Source organism: Ostrea edulis, chromosome 4 (assembly GCF_947568905.1).
Source record: "Ostrea edulis chromosome 4, xbOstEdul1.1, whole genome shotgun sequence".
Lineage (NCBI taxonomy): Eukaryota > Metazoa > Mollusca > Bivalvia > Ostreida > Ostreidae > Ostrea > Ostrea edulis.
Genome location: NC_079167.1, coordinates 55,263,074 through 55,285,446, shown reverse-complemented (window position 1 = coordinate 55,285,446; position 22,373 = coordinate 55,263,074). Strand labels below are relative to the sequence as shown.

At 35.9% G+C, this 22,373-nt stretch overlaps 2 protein-coding genes across 20 annotated transcripts in view; both read left to right on the top strand.

Moving 5' to 3' along the window:
• Nucleotides 1-8,859, top strand: part of LOC125669600 (prostaglandin E2 receptor EP4 subtype-like) — a 48,867-nt gene extending 40,008 nt beyond the window's left edge. For all 18 annotated transcript variants that reach the window (XM_048904230.2, XM_048904219.2, XM_048904215.2 and 15 more), the window contains one exon: nucleotides 7,349-8,859. In XM_048904230.2, the coding sequence (XP_048760187.1) occupies nucleotides 7,349-7,876 (528 nt within the window). In that variant the 3' untranslated portion in view covers nucleotides 7,877-8,859. The remainder of the gene's footprint in view (nucleotides 1-7,348) is intronic.
• A 1,625-nt stretch (nucleotides 8,860-10,484) lies between these two features.
• LOC125671497 (inactive pancreatic lipase-related protein 1-like) lies at nucleotides 10,485-21,423 on the top strand. Of its 2 annotated transcripts, none has more exons than XM_048907261.1 (9): nucleotides 10,485-10,637; nucleotides 11,580-11,884; nucleotides 12,234-12,462; nucleotides 12,698-12,817; nucleotides 16,023-16,148; nucleotides 16,392-16,625; nucleotides 18,698-18,812; nucleotides 19,801-19,983; nucleotides 20,928-21,423. In XM_048907261.1, exons 1-9 carry the CDS (start codon nucleotides 10,580-10,582, stop codon nucleotides 21,010-21,012), a joined length of 1,455 nt encoding a protein of 484 aa, XP_048763218.1. In that variant the 5' UTR covers nucleotides 10,485-10,579; the 3' UTR covers nucleotides 21,013-21,423. The 2 variants fall into 2 exon arrangements, with proteins under 2 accessions (XP_048763218.1, XP_048763217.1); XM_048907260.2 differs by having other exon boundaries at nucleotides 10,498-10,637; nucleotides 11,577-11,884.
• The last annotated feature ends 950 nt before the right edge of the window (nucleotides 21,424-22,373 follow it).

Below are 22,373 nucleotides of genomic sequence, written 5' to 3'. Positions count from 1 at the left end.
CCCGGGGGTCGGATGGGACCACAATAGGGGATCAAAGTTTTACATACAAATATATAGGGAAAATCTTTAAAAATCTTCTTCTCAAGAACCACTGAGCCAGAAAAGCTGAGATTTATATGAAAGCATCCTTATATAATGCAGATTCTAAATTGTTAAAATCATGGCCCCTGGGGGTCGGATGGGGCCACAATAGGGGATCAAAGTTTTACATACAAATATATAGGGGAAATCTTAAAAATCTTCTTCTCAAGAACCACTGAGCCAGAAAAGCTGAGATTTATATGAAAGCTTCCTTATATAATGCAAATTCTAAATTGTTAAAATCATGGCCCCCGGGGGTCGGATGGAGCCACAATAGGGGATCAAAGTTTTACATACAAATATATAGGGGAAATCTTAAAAATCTTCTTCTCAAGAACCACTGAGCCAGAAAAGCTGAGATTTATATGAAAGCATCCTTATATAATGCAGATTCTAAATTGTTAAAATCATGGCCCCTGGGGGTCGGATGGGGCCACAATAGGGGATCAAAGTTTTACATACAAATATATAGGGGAAATCTTAAAAATCTTCTTCTCAAGAACCACTGAGCCAGAAAAGCTGAGATTTATATGAAAGCTTCCTTATATAATGCAAATTCTAAATTGTTAAAATCATGGCCCCCGGGGGTCGGATGGAGCCACAATAGGGGATCAAAGTTTTACATACAAATATATAGGGGAAATCTTAAAAATCTTCTTCTCAAGAACCACTGAGCCAGAAAAGCTGAGATTTATATGAAAGCTTCCTTATATAATGCAAATTCTAAATTGTTAAAATCATGGCCCCCGGGGGTCGGATGGGGCCACAATAGGGGATCAAAATTTTACATACAAATATATAGGGAAAATCTTTAAAAATCTTCTTCTCAAGAACCACTTAGCCAGAATAGCTGAGATTTATATGAAAGCTTCCTTATATAATGCAGATTCTAAATTATTAAAATCATGGCCCCCGGGGGTTGGATGGAGCCACAATAGGGGGTCAAAGTTTTTTGGGTTTTTTGGGGTTTTTTGGGGGTTTTTTTGGTTTTTTTTTTTTTATATAGTGCAGATTCAAGTTCGTTAAAATCATGGACCCCGGGGATTGAATGGGGCCTCAAGGGGGTCATCAAAGTTTTACATACAAATTTATAGGAAAAATCTTTTAAAATCTTCTTCTCAAGAACCACTGAGCCAGAAAAGCTGAGATTTATATGAAAACTTCCTGATATAGTGCAGATTATAAATTGCTAAGATCATGCCCCCCCGGGGGGGTCGGATGGGGCCACAATAGGGGATCAAAGTTTTACATACAAATATATAGGAAAAATCTTTAAAAATCTTCTTCCCAGAACCACTAAGCCAGAAAAGCTGAGATTATATGAAAGCTTTCTGATATAGTGCAGATTCAGGTTTGTTGAAATTATGCCCCCCTGGGGTAGGATGGGGCCACAATAGGGGATCAAAGTTTTACATACAAATATATAGGAAAAATCTTTAAAAGTCTTCTTCTCAAGAACCATTGGGCCAAAGAAGTTCATATTTACATGAAAGCTTTCTGACATAGTGTAGATTCAAGTTTGCAAAAACCATGGCCTCCAGGGGTAGGTTTGGGGCCATAATAGGGACTACGGTTTTACATGCAAATACATGTAGATATGGAAAATCTTCTGATATGGACCAAGGTGACTCAGGTGAGCGATGTGGCCCATGGGCCTCTTGTTTTTTTAGCAGGGATAAAATAGTCTTATTCAGAACTGTATATTTTTCATTCAGTTCATAAACATATAGCGTACATGTATATCCTAATTGCTAAATGTCACATAGTAAATTTGGGTTTGATAATCTATGAAAAACAACTCAGAAAATTCGGAACGCCTTCATCGTGCGACGTACCGTTTACCTAGTTTCGATGCAGTTCAAAAGCATACGGCTTTTGCAAAAAAGTACGACCCGGGGGGGGGGGAGGTAATCGTGCATATGCAACACAAAACAACACACCAATATAACATTCACATCTGCATTTTGATAACTTATAAAGGACTTCTGAAGTACTATTCGTAGTTAAACTGTTTAGAGATAGTAGATAGTAGTAATCTCATTTCAGTATTGGTGTAGTCAAGATGGAAGAACTTGGTAATCAAGCAATTCATCTTGGATAAGGGGTTTCGAAATTTCCTCACGCGAGGAAGGGAAAGGACGAAGGCAAGAGGATAGAGTGTTCTTGGTCAAAGAACAATGACAGTGCATGTCGTCTCTCACTCTTCGAACTCTCGCTCCTTTTTCTCCCTAAAAGCGATGGTTCGAGTGACCTGATCAGAAAATCCTAGTTTTCAAAAATTAGATCATTGATTTAAACTGATATTCGTGGGGCTTTGTTGCACTGAGTAGATGTAAACCCCTGTGTCATCCATACCTATGACACGGCAATCAAAGCAATGTCGCGCTTACTGCCACCAAACTATACTGTCAAATGCCAGTCAATTGAGGTGGGAAACCAAATCTATGACTGCAAAGCGATATTCTTAATCTACCGCTCCGTGCATTTCCAACAATAATTTCTCAAGGGATATACTTAATAGGAAGTATATTACTAAAATCTAGAAAAACTCGGAAAAGGGTTTATCCGATACGTTCGTAAGACAACTTTTTACATTTCCAAAGCAAATAATAAAATCAGATGACTAGAGGAGATTAGCCCCAGTTTACGCTGTCTGTACGTGTAATAACGTGTAGCTGTTAAATCATTGGTTGCTGATAAGAGATCATTCTCGCCTTCTCTTCACATAATCACGAAATAACATTCAATGCGTATGATTTAAAATGCTCTAGAAAATCAGATATTAATTGCATTAGCTTCTTCCATTTTGAATGAGAATATCCCAAAAACAAAATAAAAATGAGTTTGTTGACTGGTCTCAATTGCCTTTTTCCGAAAAAAAAAGTATTCATAATAGAGCTGATAGGTGTTTAATATCAGTCATTTAACCGCACGTTGAACCGGTGAAAGTAGTTTGTGATGTATGAAAATATACTATTTCAAATAGACAGGGCAAGTTTTCCACTGTTTAACTGTTTGAATACAAGTAGTGTTTATTTTGATACTTTGGCTAAGATTTAATAATTACATTTCACAATTCATATAGTGATACCTAGTCGCAAAAGAAGTATTTCTTACCTTGTACTAGATTCAGAAAATCATACATTAAGATAGCCATTGCCTTGGAAGCTGAATTATATCAAAGTATCAAAATAAATAAAAACAAAGACGCTGGTACTCCAAAATAGAATTTACCCAGAACTAATATTTCTGGAAGCCAACACTTTAACCGAGGTAGCTTTTGTATTCGGGATCAATCCTGACAAAATGAGAATTAAATATTTCAAAAATTGCAAATTTCATTGCTTCTGGGTCTCTTTTTCCATTTTTAATCTTCTATGTGTTTGGAATCTGTGGAGTGAAGACCAGGATATAACAAATAAACAGAAATTTGCCTCTAAAATATCCCTTTTGTAACAAACGTCATGTGTGACTATAATTAATTGAGAGACCTACAATATTCGGTGATCTTTTAGTCTATCCTGTGTCAAAGGTATAATGCCCATCATCAATTTGGCTTTAATTTTCAAGAAATTAGTAAACTAACAAGTAAGTATTCTTAATGAGGTACATGTATATCCAACAGAATCTTGACATACTTGTAGGCAACGATAAGGATATTGCCATAATTTGATTTCGGTCGTAACGTACCGGTACAATTTGATGGTTGATCGATATTCTCTATAATTATGCCCCCTTCAAAGAAGAGGGGCATATTGCTTTGCACCTGTCGGTCGGTAGACCACATGTTGTCCGCTCAATATCTTGAGAACCATTCGCTTGATGATAATGATATTTGATAAGTGGGTTAGTTATGAGTAGAAGAGAATCCCTAATGTTTTTCAGGTCAAAAGGTCAAGGGTCAATCTACTCTGGACATAGGAATATAATGTCCGCTCAATATCTTGAGAACCCTTTGCTTGACACACATCAGACTTGATACACTGGTACATCCTAAAGAGGAGATGACCCCTATTGATTTTGAGGTCACATGATCAAAGGTCAAACTGGACATAGGAATATACTGACCACTCAATGTCTAGAGAACCCTTTGCTTGACAGACATCAAACTTGGTACATCTTCAGGAGAAGACGACCCCTATTAATTTTGAGGTCACATGGTCAAAGGTTAAGGGTCAAACTGGACATAGGAATATACTGTCCGCTCAATATCTTGAGAACCCTTTGCTTGACAGACATCAAACTTGGTACACTGGTACATCTTCAGGAGAAGTTGACCCCTATTGATTTTGAGGTCACATGTTTAAAGGTCAAGGGTCAAACTGGATATTGGAATATACTGTCCCTCAATATTTTGAGAACCCTTTGCTTGACAGACATCAAACTTAGTACACTGGTACATCTTCAGAAGAAGATGACCCCTATTGATTTTGAGGTCACACACTCAAAGGTCAGTGGTTGAACTGGACATAGTAATATATTGTCTCCTATATTTTAAGAATTATTAGCTTGATTGACACCAAACTTGGTACACTGGTACAGCATAAGGAGTAGATGACCCCTATTGCTTTTTAGGTCACATGGTCAATCCACTCTTGACATAGGAAGATATTGTCTGCTCAATATTTTGAATTGATGATACTACTATCAATTAAATGATGTGTGTGAATAACCCTTTTCAATTTTGCACCATGGGGAGCATATGTGTTTTACAAACATCTCTTGTTACAGTATAAAACGGTCTGCTGCTTTTCCGCGTCATATGATGGCCGCGGACGACGTCACAATACAGTATATGTTCTTTGAGAATAGTGCAATATTTCTTTGCGTCACATTTTATTCTTATTTTTGTTTCATATAAATGATAAAAATTATATCAGATGTTTTAAAAAATATATTAAACACTAAACCATATTATGTAATAAAATGGTTTCCTTTTATAAAAAAAAAAAATACGTGTAGCTTTAACTAAATTGTCCGTAAAAATTGTGAAATTGATGAAACACTCTAAGTTCACATGATGCCTCTGGGGAGTAGAATACCAGGTGACAAATGAATATAAGCATCGTGGCACATGAAGCATATAATGCTAGATCGCAAACCATGCAGGTGCGCGTTTACAAGCATGTTGAATTCACATATATGCCTTGTTAGTCCCAGACCGACGAAGTCGAAGGGGACTTTAGGTTTGCGCTCTGTCCGTCCGTCTGTCCAGTTTTCCGCACTTTTTTTTCTATGTTCTTGCAGATATTTATTTTATATTTAGTACATTGTTTTGCCATAACGAGTTACTGATCAAGTTCGAATTTGGTCCCGGTCCGTTGATTTTTTACTTCGTTATGGCCCTTGGACTTAATTAGAGAAATAGTGTGAATTATCAGTTTTCCGGACTTTTTTGGTTGTGCTTGCAGATATTCATTTGGTATTTGGTACATTGCTTTGCCGTAACAAGTTACAGGCCAAGTTCGAGTTTCGTCTCGGTCCGTTTATTTTTCACTAAGTTATGGCCCTTGAACTTAGAACAATAGCATGAATTATTAGTTTCCCGGACTTTTTTTTTTTAAGCGCTTGCAGATATTCATTTGAAATTTGGTACATTACTTTGCCATAACAAGTTAGATCAAGTTCGAATTTTGTCTCAGTCCGTTGATTTTTCATTAAGTTATGGCCCTTGAACTTAGAAAAATAGCATGAATTGTTAGTTTACATCCAAGTTTCTTATCTCAGTAGAAAAGAGTACTACACTCATTAAAACTTCTAGCATAGTAATACAACAACATAGCTAAATTATTCATGATCACCTACATGTCACAGTTTATTGACTCGGTTAAAGACCTAATTAAACCTAATTATAAATTTCTCTTTTTTCCCCCTGGTCTAGTCTCTACTCGAATAGTAGTTGATTTCCTATCCTGGTCCCCCAATTTTCCCTTTTACCATAACCTACATAATGAACTTTGAATAATGTTGTGGTACATTAATTTTTGCAACCGGTAGGGGACTATGTATTGCCATGCAATACTCTCAGAATGCTTGTTTTACTTCTTTCTTTCTTTTAAATATGAAAAGTATCGTTTCAATGGTCGAATTCCCTTGTTTTTTTGGTTTGTTTTTTGAAGTCTTGTCACAATTGTAGCTGTTTTCTGCTAATACAAAGGATTAGCAGGAAACATTTACATTAATTCTTCCTACAGTTTTGTTCGAATATCAATGAAATCAATATTCTACCTTGGTGGAGTAAAATTTCAATATGCCATTTGATGATATTCATTTTCATGATTGACGTTATCTGAAATCCCACTGGAGAAAAATCTTTACACAATGTTGGTACTTTACCAATAACACATGTGACTATGTATCATTTGAAGAGGAGAAAGGCTCAGCAGCAGGGGACAACCGGAAACGTGTCTATTTCTATGTCGATTTGGATGACTCAGTAATATTTTATTCACGATGTTCAAATTTACAGAAGGAATAGATAGGTTGGGAAAAAAATTAACAAACATGGAAATGAACCGCTACACTATCAAAATAGTAATACGTTAGACAGCGAGAACGAAAAATCAATTTAACTTCATATACGACAGCTAAATGATAATTTCATGGTTTTCTTATGTCAGATTAAATATTGCTAATCCTATCACAGTTCTGCGTCGAAAGCGAATGTAAAACCTGTCATATATTCAATATCTCTCCCTGGGATTTTAATGGTATTCGTTAATATTAACTACGATTTATGAGTGCTGCTTTGACAAAGCAAAAGTAGAGCATGAAAGTGTGTATCTCATTTTTTTCTTCTTGCGTGCCAGAAAAGTTGGTATAAGTCTGTTTCTCCATAGGTCGAAAGCGCTAATACTTTTAACAGAACTTATATAAAATTTCATATTTTGTTTTAACACATGATGTAAGCAAATATATAGCATGTATACTGGGCGATTTTACATATTTCCCTCGTTCGAGCTAAAAGCATGTGTCCATGACATCACTTTATATTCGATCACACTCGTTGGTATTTTTCGTGGGTGTCAAATTTTGTAATTACATTGACGTATAACTATATGCCCCTTTTCTGTCCTTTTAATTACCAAAAATGTAATTTTTTAGTCTTAATTACGTTGTCTTGTTGGACCATAAAAACAGTGAAAACTTATATCTTAAAAAAACAGAACTACCTCGTGGTAAAATACTAAATAAACAACACGTGTTCATGGCATGATTCGAAGAGGCAATAAACCTAACTAATTTAACACTGTTCTCTATTCTACAGGTTCGGGTTATTATGAATCAAACGGGCCTCGTTTGCAATACCCTTTTGGACTTGCAGCTTATCCGGCTAGCCTCATTTAATCAAATTCTGGATCCTTGGGTTTATATACTACTCCGGAGAGAACTCCTGTGGAAAATAATATCTGGCGTGAAGTACATCTGTAATCGAGGCCAGCCTGACCTGAACTCATTACCACAGAAACCATTTGATGTAGACAGCGCTAACTGTTGTGTGTTTTGCTTCCACTGTTTGTGTGACCCTCCGGTGTCTAGACAGCGATGTGGGTCCATTTTCTCTCAGGACAGCCAGTACATTCACGCATGTCCAGGAAGGAGCACACTGAACGCCTCTAGTTTTTCGAACCTCAAAAGCACCTCTCTTTCTTCTTTGAACGGAAGACAATCGGTCCCCTTGCGAGTGTGCTCTGCGAATGACGTCCATATGTTACTACTCAATAACACGCTGAAGAAGCATGGGGTGACAAAGAGTTCAAACACACGTTTTGTGGATGACATTGAAAACGACTAACTCATTCACAAATGTTTTCACACGTGTTTCATTTCCAATTAAGTGATGTACAATCAATTTTTAAAGAATTTATATACATTTTTTTACTACTTATATTTGCCTTACAGTTTTTCACATAGTAAATGTTACCATGTTTATAACATTCCAAAAAATTATGAGGCAACACAATGAACATGTGATCATGAGATTATAAGAGAATTCCCATTTTATTTCAATCCACATCATTGGCATGACTTACTTTTGTGGCCACCTGTATCAGTGGGTTTTTTCTCTCTCTTCAAATTCCCTGTATGTTGTGATGTAAAAAAAATCGACATGTTTTCCTTTGTTATCAAAACTTGTAAAACTTTTCGCTTTTTCTGAGTCTCTAAAATAGTATTCAGTAATTAACACTAAGAACACATGCAATATTGTCTTTATCACATTTCATCACAGTTTTGTTCATTTGGGTGAATTCTAACGGTATGGTATATAAAAGTACTTAGTTTTATTTTCCCACCTAAAATAAAGATATTTCAATCGCATTCGATTTTTTTTATATACATATATACATCATTTTGATAAACACATTGAATTTTACTTGTGCGTCAGGTGAGTTTCAGTATTGCGAAAACCATTAGGAATCGCAGCCTGAAACTTGACGGAATCTTACGGAAACTATATACATATGTAATAGTTTACACACTGCAGAAACCATACAGAAAACTTCAATGTCAGGTTTCCACATGGTTTCAATTCTGCGGAAACTCGCGTTTCCATCCAAGATACACCTATATACACGAAATCAGAGAAATATCTCGCTAACTGTAAGTGTCCCTTTTACAATATCATTTATACGTCGAAAACTTTCAATATCATTTTCAAAAGCCGAATCCATGACAATAAGGTTTAGTTTGACTGAAAACAAACCACGTGTTTCCTGAATTAATTCTGTCTGTTGTGTATCAAAAGTGTTGAATTGAAATAAATTACTCTTATATTCATTTCTTTTTATTAACTTTTGAAATTAAAAATGCTTACAAGAATGTTTGAACACAGCATTGTCGCATTAAAAAATGTATTTGACTATCAAAGAGGGAAGTTACAATCTGAAGTATTTGCAGTCCTATGAACAGAAAGTGAAAGTGGCCATGAGCTATTCTTATCAACATTTGTCGACGCCGTTGTTAGTGTAAATATTTTTTTCTACATTTTCAACTTCTCCAAAACTACTGGATCAATTTCAACCAAACTTGCATTGACACGACACATTCTTGAGAAAATGGGATTAAAGTTTCTTGAAATAAAGGACCGATCACGCTTCTCATAATTGAGAAATTGTGTGTGGGGGGGGGGGGGGGGGGGGTGTTGAAAAGGAAAGTCGTTTAAAAATCTTCTCTAGAACTACTGCACCAGAAAAACCCTAACTTGCATAGAAGCTTCCTTAAACATGAATGATGAATAACCATGATACCCGAAGCCAGGGCGGAGCCACAATGAGAGTTTGATTTTTTACATTGAATTATATAGAAAATTTCTTTTGAGAAATATTCTCAAAGGCAGCAGTTTGTCTTATTGATATCCAAACACTATCTTGTAGTATAGATTCAATGTCTCAAGGGGCCAGATCGAAACCACAAAAGGGATTCAAAGTTCGTTTTAGTAATATCTAGGAAAATTCTTTAAAGTGTTTTCTCTCAAAACCATGAGAGTGGTATATTTCAAATTAAGCTGGCTCACCACACAGTACACCTTGAAAGAGGTCAAATCAGCACTAAATGATTAATTATGAAAGGTATGGTGATATGTAAGAAGTCAAAAAGGTAAAAATATGCAATTTTGGATTGAAAATAAACCCGTGATTTTCAAAAATTTACTTCAATAAATATGAACAAAAGACACTGGCTGATTTGAACTCAAGATTTGTTGATACCTTATCCACTGAGCTACATGTACGTTAGATATACAAACAAATCGATCGATACAAGTAATTTCACAAAACATTTGAATCGCTATCTTGTGACGTATGTCATTAAATGTATAAGTCTTGCTATAGTGAGCCACCTTAATGTGTGGGGTAAATTCACACTATGACCCCAGAGCACTGGACAATTTGTGCACAGTCTGACTTGGTGGACTACATTTGTATATGACGGGTTTGAAAATTTACATAAATCTTCTAAGAAACACAAGGGTACAGTTAGTAAAACAAATATACACGCATACTCATGTACTGTGGGTTCATATATATTCACATTATGGTCCCGTGTAGGACTTTAACGTTTTGCATAGGAATACCGGGTACATATAGAAACTTTCTTCGAAAATCATTTCGTTAACCATAGAGGTACAATGTGTCAAATTAATATGAAGTAGCCCTTATTTAGTGTATAATCAAGCTAATCACACCCTGATCCGTACATGCCTTGAGTGGGGCCGTAATTTTACAACGAAAAAATGCAACTATTCAGGTGAGTGATACGACCCGTAGACCTTTTACTTCAGACTGAAACATATATCAATTACCAGATCTGAAAAATTTATATCTTGTTTTTGAAATATCTTCTGACGTTCATAATTGGTTAAGACTGACCAGTTCTCAGCAGTGCTAAACTGTTTTCCAATTTGTGAAGAATTTTGACGGAAACGCGATTTTATCTTCAAAATAAACAGATGGAAAACGTAGGGTTAGACGCCAGGTTGATAGCTTAAACACAACCAGCAATGGCGCCAGTTAGCATACTAGTATTTCTTGGGTTGATATTTGTTTCTTATATCTGTGGTAAGTAAAACTTTTTATCGATATATTTAAACAGTTGCTGACCGTGGCTTAAACGTAATTTCCCTCATTATTCTGATGACCTTAATGAGTCCTACACATTTCGATGCATCTTGTTTTTTGAGTGTATATGTTGTTTTCGAATTGTGTAAGAGGTTAAATTAATATGTTCCGGAAGTAGGGCATCTTGGGTATTTTGTATCATACAATAAATGAAAATTTTCAACATATAAATTTTGAGTATAAATGCTTAATTTACAACTCCGTTAGTAGTTGTGTTTTCAATTTTGCATGAACACCCACCCATTAAAATTTAAAATCTACAACATGATAGTTTTATTATGATGAAGACAATCGTCAATTTTGAAAACAATGGAGTAAGAAAAATCAAATCAGGTAATCTGTAAAAATAAAATTCAATGCATTTTATCTCCCGACCGTTTGTCTCAGTTCAAGTACAGTGCAAGATTAATTTTGTTAAATAACCATAAAATGGATTTCTCGAGAGAGAATATTGACCCTGACGAATTCAATTACAGTATTTCGTAACATTCCCCGAGGACTGTTGGGTGTTAAGGTCGTAAATTGAAAATCTTGACGAAGAGGTGAAAATCAGAGTGCTCCGGAAATCTCGGATCTCCTTATTTCACTAAAATTCCGCATACTTGATACGTACATTCATGTTTCCAGCGATCACTTGTTTTGAACTGCATGTGATAGAGAATACACTTCGTATGCGTACCGACCTCTTCCCAATTAATGGCGATGTAAACAAATCATTATAAGAGAAAACCTGTAACAACAAGTGTAGGGATTGGTAAAACAAAGCATCCATTTCTTAATGTTGAATAAACCTATCTATATAATGAACTGATAATATCAATGAAATCCCTTTAACATGACGTTTACCAACTATCAATCTAATCACTCTATTTTTATAAGCAGCTGTAGATGCTGAAACACACCAAAGACAAGTGGTATGCTATCCTAGGCTTGGATGTTTTAGCATTCAACCACCTCTAAACAATACCGATGTTCTCCCTATGAACCCCTCGTATATAGACACCAAATTCCATCTCTTCACCGACTACCACGAACGAACACCAAAAACTATTTCAGAGAACGACCTAAACAGTCATAAACGGACTGGCTTTCGGCCTGATCTGGACACAGTGTTCATCATACATGGCTTTCTGCAAAATGGTAGAGTGGAGTGGATGGTCCACATGGCGATGGAGTTATTGAGAAAAGTACGTAATTACGTATGTAACCTCTCAGAAAGAAAGACTTTTAATGACATTTGTCCTCTGCAGAGTTGGTAATTAGTAAACAGCGACTAGCCAGCCTGTTTTAAACTTTAACTAGTCAATTTGTAGTTATTAGATAATTTTCTGATTTAAGCCCAGCCAATTAATTGATATGTAAAAGTATGTAACAATACATAGTCATTTGTTAGTTTTGATTAATGAAAAAATCATACGTAGGAATTCCCTCTGAATTCTTCATATTTAATGTACAGCAAAATCAAGTTGCGAATTACCAGAATCGTCTTTCCGTTTTCTGGACAAAATTGTGAATATCAATACTTCTCGTTTTCAGAAACCTCAGAATGTAATACTTGTGGACTGGGGGAATGGATCGGGCTTTCCCTATAACCAGGCAACAGCGAACACCCGTGTAGTGGGGGAAGAAATTGCAGCACTCATCACATCGTTAAACAGGATGTTCGGTACTACTAATTCCAAATATCATCTCATTGGTCACAGCTTAGGTGCGCACATCGCCGGATATGCAGGGTCACGACTTCCGGAATTAGGCCGTATCACAGGTATCTTGTATATACAGTGTACATGTTCATATGAGTATGTTAAACCTAAACAATATGTATATTATCTTTCGCAGATAACAGAAGTTTATTAATCACATACAAGTAATTAACTTTGACTGAACAAATCCCCCTCACCTCTACAAAGTATAGATAGAGTTTTCATCGTTTATGAACAATATAGACATACATGTATCTTTTGTGTGCCTCGTCATTTTTTATTCCTTCTGTCTCTCAGGTCTTGATCCTGCCCAGCCAAATTTCGCGAATTTTGATATTCAAATTCGTCTAGATCAAAGTGATGCTGTATTCGTGGACGCCATCCATACAGACGGTTCTGACTACGACACGATATCAGGTAACTTAGAAGTCATATAAAACTCGATATCTGGCAAATAGTCGAGATATTAGGAATTTGACGAGATTAAGTCAATAAGGTTGGAAAGGGAATTGTGACGTTCTGGTGTAACTAAGTACGTGTGTTGAGTGATTAGACTTCATCCAATACGTGTAGCAAGTTCAGATAAAAAGAATTGACTGTGTCAATAACACCCTGGATAACAGTATAGAAAATCTGGAAGAATAAGTACTTCAAAACAATATGCTACTGCTATAATAGGTTTGACATTGGATAAAGAGCACTCGGCACGTGTCAACCAGTAAAAAAAAAATTAACATCGGGTAATGAGACTTGATATCAATATGCAAGTCCTGTCTGATCGAGTAATAATGCTAGTACTCGCAACCAGTCAGGAAGTTCTAACATCGGGTAAGGATTCTCGATATAAATAATTCCTGTATTTGAGTAACAATACTGGAGCTCTCGAACAGTGAAAAAACTGCAACATCTGGTAATACGACTCAATATAAATAAATCATGTCATCGAGTAATACTACATGTATTAGTACTCGGATTGATTAATTGTATATTGTTTAACGTCCCTCTTGAGAATCTTTCACTCATGGAGACCTCGCAATTGCCGGTGAAGGGCTGCAAAATTCAGGCCTATGCTCGGCACTTCCGGCCTTTGAGCAGGGAGGGATCTCTATCGTGTCACACCTGCTGTGACAAGGGGCCTCGGTTTTTTGCGGTCTCATCCGAAGGACCAGTAATAATATCTACCATTTAAGAAATTCCTCAACTGTGTAATATCACTGTATGGGAATGAGTACTCTCCGACAGGAAAGAAGTTGTAGCATCTGTTGACAATAGTTGGTATCAAATTTAAAAGTTCTGTTAAACCCCATTACATTAGAAATTCCAACAGCAATAAGACTCAGTATCAAATATTGAGTCCTGGTATCGAGTAAATACGTTTATCACAGTTTAATATACCATGTTATCGGAGCAGATATGAGAAAAGTACAGGCATACAGATATATTATAGTGGAGGTGTGGATACAGGAAATCTTGATATTCAATATAACCATTGTGTCACAATCCAGAAGCATTACTGAATCAAGTTAACAAAATCACGTTTTCTCACTCTTCATCCATGTTGGTAATCAGTTTATTGAGAATCTGTTTGATTTATTCCTAGTATTTTATATAAAGCATGAACGCCTATTAAACCATTAGTTGTTTTAACCTAATGACTGTGTAGATTATCTATAATGTTTCATTGATCATATATAGATTTTAAGTAGAATATAGACATTATTTTAACATTGTATCTTTCTTCTTTTGCAAACGAAAAAGATCAATATGACAATCACAAACTACCATTATAGTACCACGTGTCCTTTAGAGGTGCATTGGATGAAACTGATTGACTGTAATTTATTGATGTATGACAATGAATACCAATATTGAAATGGATTCATTTAATAATTCAGCTAAATGATTAACAGCATGGCAAAAGTTCACGGCACCAGGATTAATGCGTTAACAGCTCAGACATGTGACTCGCTATGTTTTCATTTCATAGAACAAATTAAAATAATATAATTTCCAGGACAATATATTTCGAATTATGGTTTATGTGATAGGTGTTTTTTTATAACTAAAATTACTGTCTATGGATAAATAACGACGTATTTCCCAGATCCCCATCCTAGATTTATCATAGTTTGTACAGAAGAGGTCAAGTGGGAGAAGGTCAAGGAGAGAGGTTTAGTGAGATGGGACAAATTTAAACCCTTATATTAGAATTATATCACAATTATGTGAATGTTGATAAATTTGCATAAAAAGATTCAAATTCTTAGCGTTAAAAATAGTGGAATTCAATCTGCCCAATTTGCACTAAATGGCCTCGATTTCTAAGTAGACCTGGAACTTCAACTGTTTCTTGCTCACTGTTATTTGTTTTTCTATGAAACGTAACAACGATATATATCAGCATTGCTAGGGTGTGAGGTGAAATACGATGCAAAACAAGATCTCTATTTTTCCAAGGCAAACCCAACCTGCCTGACTTCTTAACAGGGCATGGAGCAAAAATTGATATCCATATGTTGTTTGGATTACATAATATTTTCTTTGATCTATAACGATCGGAAATCAAAAGTCCACTTTTCTGTGTTTGCATTGCGTAGGTTCTGGTGTTATTTCCAAGATATCACAGTGTAAGAAATGGGGTTTTTGTTAAGTGCTTCAATAATGCCGGATAAATGTTTTAAAAGGTTGCACTGATTAGTTTTATGTATGAAAATTAACACATTAAATAAGCCCCTTGTGCTCATGGAAACGTGACGAGATAATTAGGGGGGGGGGATTAAGAATCGGAGAGATACATGTAAATACATGCCGATGAGAGTTTAGGATAGACAATGTCCAACGCTGACCGGGAATATAAAAAAAGCAAAATAAACAATAATTTTACAACTATACCGATAAATTCTATGAACGACTTGTTCATTCAATCTTAAAGTGAACGTTTTACGTGCGCACTGAAGTGGTTTTTCAAAATCTGTTTATCAATTCATGATAGGTGAATGATAAGTAAAACAAGCAGCCCATTAAATCATACATCCCCAATTCCAATGTATTGACAGATAGATACAAGTGAAAACTGTCAACTTTGGCCCAAGATAAGTAACATTTTCTAATCATGTTAAAAAAAGATTTCCCTACAAAAATGTCTTGTACTTGAGTGTGTGGGTTTTTTTTGGTCTGTGTTTATCTAATGCAATAGTGTTAATTAAAAATCTGTTGCCACAAGGACAAAGCTTCATATCTTGTATATCCTCGGAAGAGGTTGTAAAAAATAGACTAACTTCGTTACTCCTTTCCTGAAATTCACATGTTCAGCCATCAATAATCCACGAAATAACTGTGAAGAAATGACGTAGTATATAACGAAACAGCATCTAAATTGTCGCCTAATTCTGTAACATAGATCAGACAATGGCTAAGCAAGCTTTTCCAAATATGTTTTCCAACATTTGTTTTTTAGGAATTCCCATCACACTACTTGAATATTGTACAATATAATTGTTCGATTTTATCAAAATTAGGTTACATTGTGAATAAATATGCTCAATTATGGTAAAATATTTTGTTGCAAAAAAACGTCAGATTAATTACTTAACGATAAAACACTACAATTCAATACCAATAGGATATGGAATGATGCTCCCCGTGGGACACATGGATTTTTACCCTAATGGCGGAAGCAATCAACCCGGCTGCCCCAGACAAAGCTTTATGAATATCATCACCGAGGAATACGAGGACGGAACATCTAGTAAGATCAGGGGTGTTATTTTTTTCAGGGATTTTCTCCAAATATTTTCTTTTTGGTATGTTTCTTTTTCATTTATTCCCCCCAAATTCATGGATTGTGATATATGTAATATATTTTGTATTGTAAATTTGTTTTCATACATGCCTGCATAATTGACGGAAATATTCAAAATCATATTTTATATCAATGTATGTCCTATTTCATTCTAAATTCACTTTTCGTTATCTTATTTTTTGGTATCAGGAACGGGCAACATTATAAGTTGTAGTCACAGTCGCTCCATTTCACTCTTTATGGAATCCATCAACACCCCATGCCCATTCGCGTCGTTTCAGTGTTCCAGAACACGTGACTTCTTGGCGGGAAACTGTTTCGACTGCGGAGGCTTACCCTGTCCAACGATCGGATACAACGCAATCAAATACAGAGCCAGGGGGAAATTCTATCTGGCCACAAGATCGAGTGTTCCATTTTGTGGTAATGCATTTTTACTGTCGTTGATCAAAACATTATTAAAACACCAATAAAAATGGGATGCGATGCAATCAAATATGTATCAAATGTGGCTACAAGATCAAGTGTTTTCATATTCGATAATGTACTTTTAATTTCGTTAGTCAAGCATATTTTGAAATATTTGGGATAATGAGCGTTGACTAGTATTCACATGAGAGCAACAAAATACAGCTGCATTCTAACAATAGAACTGGAGATAACAAGACCACAAACGATACAGCATACGCCCGTCGGACGGTGAAATTCAACCTGTAAGCACAATATGCATTCTGAATTAATATCACACATATTCTGAATAGAAAAGCCTTAAAGTAGGTCATGGTGCACCAATCCATCTGACATGTGAACTGATTATGTACTTCTCTGATAGAGAGGTTGCAATATCTGTATCCATGATGAGAAGAAGTCCAGGAAACTTTTGACCAACTTTTAGTCCTAAATTAGGCCATGGAGTACCGATCAAGTTGAAATGTACACTGATTGTGTATTTCTCTGAGATAGAGGTTGTGACCAAATTTCAGGGCAATACCTGTATCCAAAATGAAAAGAAATCTGGAAAACCGGTTGACCTACTTTTAGCCCTAAAGTAGGTCATGGTGCACCAATCCAGCTGAAATGCAAACTGAACTTTTATTCCTCCGAGAAGAAGCTTGTAACTAAATTTCAGGGCAATATCTGCATCCGTAATGAAAAAAGTCCGGAAAACTGTTTGACCTACTTTTAGCCCTAAAGTAGGTCACCAACGGACGGACCAATCCAGCTGAAATGCATACTGAACCTGTAGTCCTCCAATAGGAAGCTTGTGATTAAATTTCATGGCAATATCTGTATCCGTAATGGAAAAAAGTCCGTAATCTCTTTGACCTACTTCTAGCCATAAAGTAGGTAACGACAGAAAAGCAAACTAATTCTTATGCTTCTTGAGGGAGAAGTTGTGACCAAATTTAAATGCTGTATATGCACTCGTTACTGAAAAAACTCAATAAAACATGACCTCGGACAGCCAACGCCATAACATAATACGTACCGTCTAAAGACGAGTTTATAAAAACTTAACCTCTTTCACTAAAATATATGTTAATTCCCTTTCTTCTGTCAACTTAAACAATGTTGAAAGGAATGCCTTGTAAAAGGTGAAGATAACGAACAGCGACCAACCCATAACTCCGATAAGCAATACAAAATAGAGTTGGGCAAACACGGACCCCTGGATATACCAGCGATGGGATCAGGTGCCCAAGAGGAGTTAAGCATCCCCTGTCGACCTGTTGTGAGCCCTATATCTTGATCAGATAAACGGAGTTATCCGTAGTCAAAATTAGTGTGCCAAGAACGACCTAACAATCGGGATGAAATTGGCCAGACAGCATTTGATCCAATGATAGGTTGTATTGACAAACTATATTGTTGTAACGACCATAGAATATGCGAAATGCTGACTTTAAATGAGTGTTGAAACCCCTGCACCATTAATTTGTTTGTCAGTAGCCTTACTCGATTTAAAAACTGATCATACGCAGAACAAGCTCTTGCGTATCGAATCAGTTGAGAGATATTAACACCATATGCAGGTGATCATGGAATATTGCTCTATAAATATGGGAAGTTGACGATGGAGAAGCTGAAATCATCCCGTTTATCATAATGTTGACGACTTCCGTTTGTACCCAAGTACGAACTCGGGCTACCCAGTTGCACTCGAACGGAGAGGGTTTCAACTCTTATATGACATAATGTGACATTTGAACTCTACCCAACTAACCCTGCCTTCTACGAACCGATGTCGCCCTTAGGTTTGACGCGGTCATGGCATGAGCGGGGCTGGAACTCCCGATCTTCCGATCACGAAGCGAACTGAGCTACCGTGACCGGTTGTTGGCGTCTATAGTAAAATATACATCACGCGTATGTGTAATATATAGCTATAGTATATATATAATTATAGTATATAAATACATTTCACTGGTTAGAGTTTTATATTTAAGAATTTTAGTCAAGAAATTGAATTTTAGTGAAGTATTGTTATATTTCAGGACACCAATATCTAATTCGTCTGGAGCTTGGGAATTTTAATCAACCATTATACGGGACTTTACGACTGAAATTCTTGACTACCAGCGGGATTTCAGATTGGATTATTTTCAGCGGGTATGATATGATGTAATATACCATTTCCCCTTCAAACTAACCATTTGCGTTCAAATAAAACAATGACCATGATTATGGAATGTCCGGTTTTCCAGAACTCTTTCAAAACATTATATGAATAAAAACTGTAGATACAAATATTCTTTTAAACTCAAGTAGTATGATTGTCGCATGGTGAGCATGCGCAGTCATATTCAAATGATTCCAACAGATGTCTTTGACTTCCAAATATGTGATAATTTAGTGCTTGTATTTACGTTCTTTTTATAATGTATATTTTATGCATCCTTGTAATTTGATAATTTAAAAAAATTGCATTCTGTGTATAATCATGACGGAATGTTCAGTATCTGGCAGTAAGTGAGTCATGATTTTATATTTTACCTTATATTTCATTGAAAAATGCCTTTTGAGGAAAAAAACCTTATTGCAGGATTACTTGTAGATAATTTTTATGGATATGATATTTTTACAATACAGAGAATACAAAGCTATTTTTAGTTTCTTCACATAATTTCAAAATAATTTTATCTGTAAGTATTGCGGTGAAATCATACGTCAAATGCAAAATTGGAATTTTACGGCACAAATTTGTTAAGAAATTAAGTATTTTGAGGTTCAAAATTTTGCCCTTGATGATTTCATAAACTATTTTCATTGATCATGGTATCACAATTTGCTTAGCATCATAAGAAACAAAAATCTGGACAATTTTGCCGAATTTGTGCATAAGTGAAAAAATCTTGAAAATTGGGACTAAATGGACCTCACAATAAATTTTTATTAAAATTGGGGGGGGGGGGGGTTCAATGAAAAAGTGAAATTATGATTCACTTATTGCAGCAGGTTCTGTAAACACCATCTATGTCCGATATTGTTATGCAACGTAAACCTCAAATAACGACTTAAACTTTAATATATGCAAGTTATGAATGTTTGAATGATTGAATCACTATACTTTTTATGCGAGTTGAACTTTGTTTTAAAGCTTGAATCGACCATTCATTTCTGGACAGACTCGCAGTGCCATGCTTGTTGAACTCTCTAAATTGGGAGGTATTCAGCAAGCTCAACTCGAGTTTCGTGAACAAAGTTCGTATTTCTCCTGGAGTTACAACAGAGGGATAGTTATAAGAAAAATTACCATCACTACGGCGGAAACAGACAAATCGTAAGTGGCATAGCTTTCATCAGTTACATTTTTAGGATTAAAATTCTGCCCGGTATGGCATAGCAATACATGTCCACTAATCTGCATCAATTGTGATGAAATTAAAAATTGATCTGTAAACATACATTAGCGAATCACGTACACCAACTTTCAGCTTCCTAAATCAAAGCATAATGAAAAAAGTCCGTCGAACTTCGCCAGTAGGAGACTAACTAAGACCTAAACAATATGGTCCAACTCAAAACTAACATTGTGTTATTTTCTATTCATCAATTCTATATCATTCTGTCCTAAAGCACCGCCATGTATGAACAAAATTTCTAAGATACCGCTGTTTGGCCAGTTTGAATATAGTAATTGAGGACATAAATCACCTTTAATGTGAAAAAAGTTACAATCATTGCAGCTGACACAAGGAAAATGACGGCAGCTTTCAAATCAAACAAACGATTGATTCACTGCTTTTGTTTGCGTCTTTTTAGCTCTGAAAATTCAACATGTAAACATTCATCATTGCACATTCTTTATGTTTTACGATCAGTATGATATACGACTTCATTAATAATGCATACCCCCGCAAAATAGTTACAAGGTATACAGAAATGCACATCCTTCCATCCCACTTCGTGTACAAGTCTTACCTTTTTCCAATTGTAATTTTAATTTAAGTATAATTCATATTTAATGCTGCACACCAACGTTGCCCCATCCCTATTCTAGTGATCATCAAAATGAGAATGCTCACGTAAATAACAGCCTAACTCCTGATTTGATTTTCAAAATGTCCCTTGTGTACTTCTGTCTTTGTGTGGTTTTATGCCTTAGCTCTGTATGTTTGTGTGTTCGGAAAGATAGGGTGGTTCTCGATCTGGAAAGAAAAAGTAAAAGCAGAACAAACATATAGACATGGAAAGTTGATATAAGATGTTCGGTATTGTTTTCAGAGTCTACTTTTGTGGAGACCAGTTAAGAATGACGTCACGTCGACCCGCTGGCCTGCATAGACCACAGTACACCTCTGACTGTTGAAAGTCACATCACAGACTGCTGAACCGCAGAACATCCCCAAATTGTTGCATCACAGCGATGTAATGTGTCTGTAGATCGTATTGTTGAATCGCATGCTGCTGCACCGTTATCTGCCGATCGACTATTGATTTTTTGGTTTGACTGCATTTTGTATTGAATTTGGTCATTGCATGTGCATTATATGTATTGGACATAAAAAGTCATGCATATTATCGCCATAAGCTTGCAATCTACAATGTTAATATTCGTTGTCTATATGTGTACACAGTAAATAGACTTTATATTGTATAATCTTTCAAAGATGGACATTTTCCCCTACTTTGTAATCGATAATTTTGTTTGAAACGTTTAATCAGTTTTAGCATATTTAAGCATCTATTAGTTTTAATAATAAAGATTTGGAATAATGAAGCTATCGACTTTGTATAAGGTTCTTTCATATTTCAATCAAGTGCCGATTGTTTTCGTAAAATGTCTTAATTATTTACTTCTAGGTTATCGTTTCACAACACTCTGTCGCCTGTAATGTTACATTTTATAATCAAACGACGCTGATATAGATATAGGGCTCACGGCGAGTGTGACCGGTCGACAGGAGATGCTTACTCTTCCCAGGCACCTGGCCCCAACTATGGTATATCCAGGGCGGATTCCAACTCTTTATTTTGTATTCCATTTAGGAGTTATGATATTGATCACTGTTCGTTATCTTCACATTTCATTCTACAACGATCTGCTGATGTTCATTTTTCAACATATCCCTTGTCATTAAATTCCATTTGTTGGACGACATGTACAATGGCTGTTCGCGTTTCCTATTTGTTTTATGTCCCTTCAAAATATTTTCACCCATATAGACACGACATCAGCTCCCGATGAAGCGCCATAAGTTTAAATCTATACATAACACCGAGGGTCTTGGCGATAAGGGTTCTTTACAATACCAACGCCCATCGTTAACACATGATGTCGTTTGTTAAGGTATCATTCAAACCACCCACGGCTCTCGCATCTGTTGCAGAGCGTTAGCAAATGAGTAGTTACTATACCTATATTTAACACGATCATGGTACATGTGGCGATAACCCTCACGATACCCCGCCACTTACCCACAGCGACCAATGTACATTTACTAACCTTGGCCCTGCTGTTGTTGTGCTATTGTGATTTTAAAAAGTGTTTGCAATCTTTATTCTCATCAATAAATTTAACCCCATATTGTGGCCCCAAAGTAGCCCAATCACCATAGTAGAATAGGAAGAATTACATCTCCATACTGAAACTAAATCGTTCGTTTCGATTTTAATCTAAACTGCCTTACAGTTTCGATTACAATGTCACACTATGAAAAAATGGTAGCG

Excerpts from the sequence above, each read along its gene's own strand:
- LOC125671497 (XM_048907260.2), top strand. The coding sequence starts at position 10,580 with ATGGCGCCAGTTAGCATACTAGTATTTCTTGGGTTGATATTTGTTTCT. Across the intron at positions 16,149-16,391 it reads ATACGAGGACGGAACATCTA|GAACGGGCAACATTATAAGT; the intron begins GTAAGATCAGGG and ends TTTTGGTATCAG. Across the intron at positions 16,626-18,697 it reads ATCGAGTGTTCCATTTTGTG|GACACCAATATCTAATTCGT; the intron begins GTAATGCATTTT and ends GTTATATTTCAG.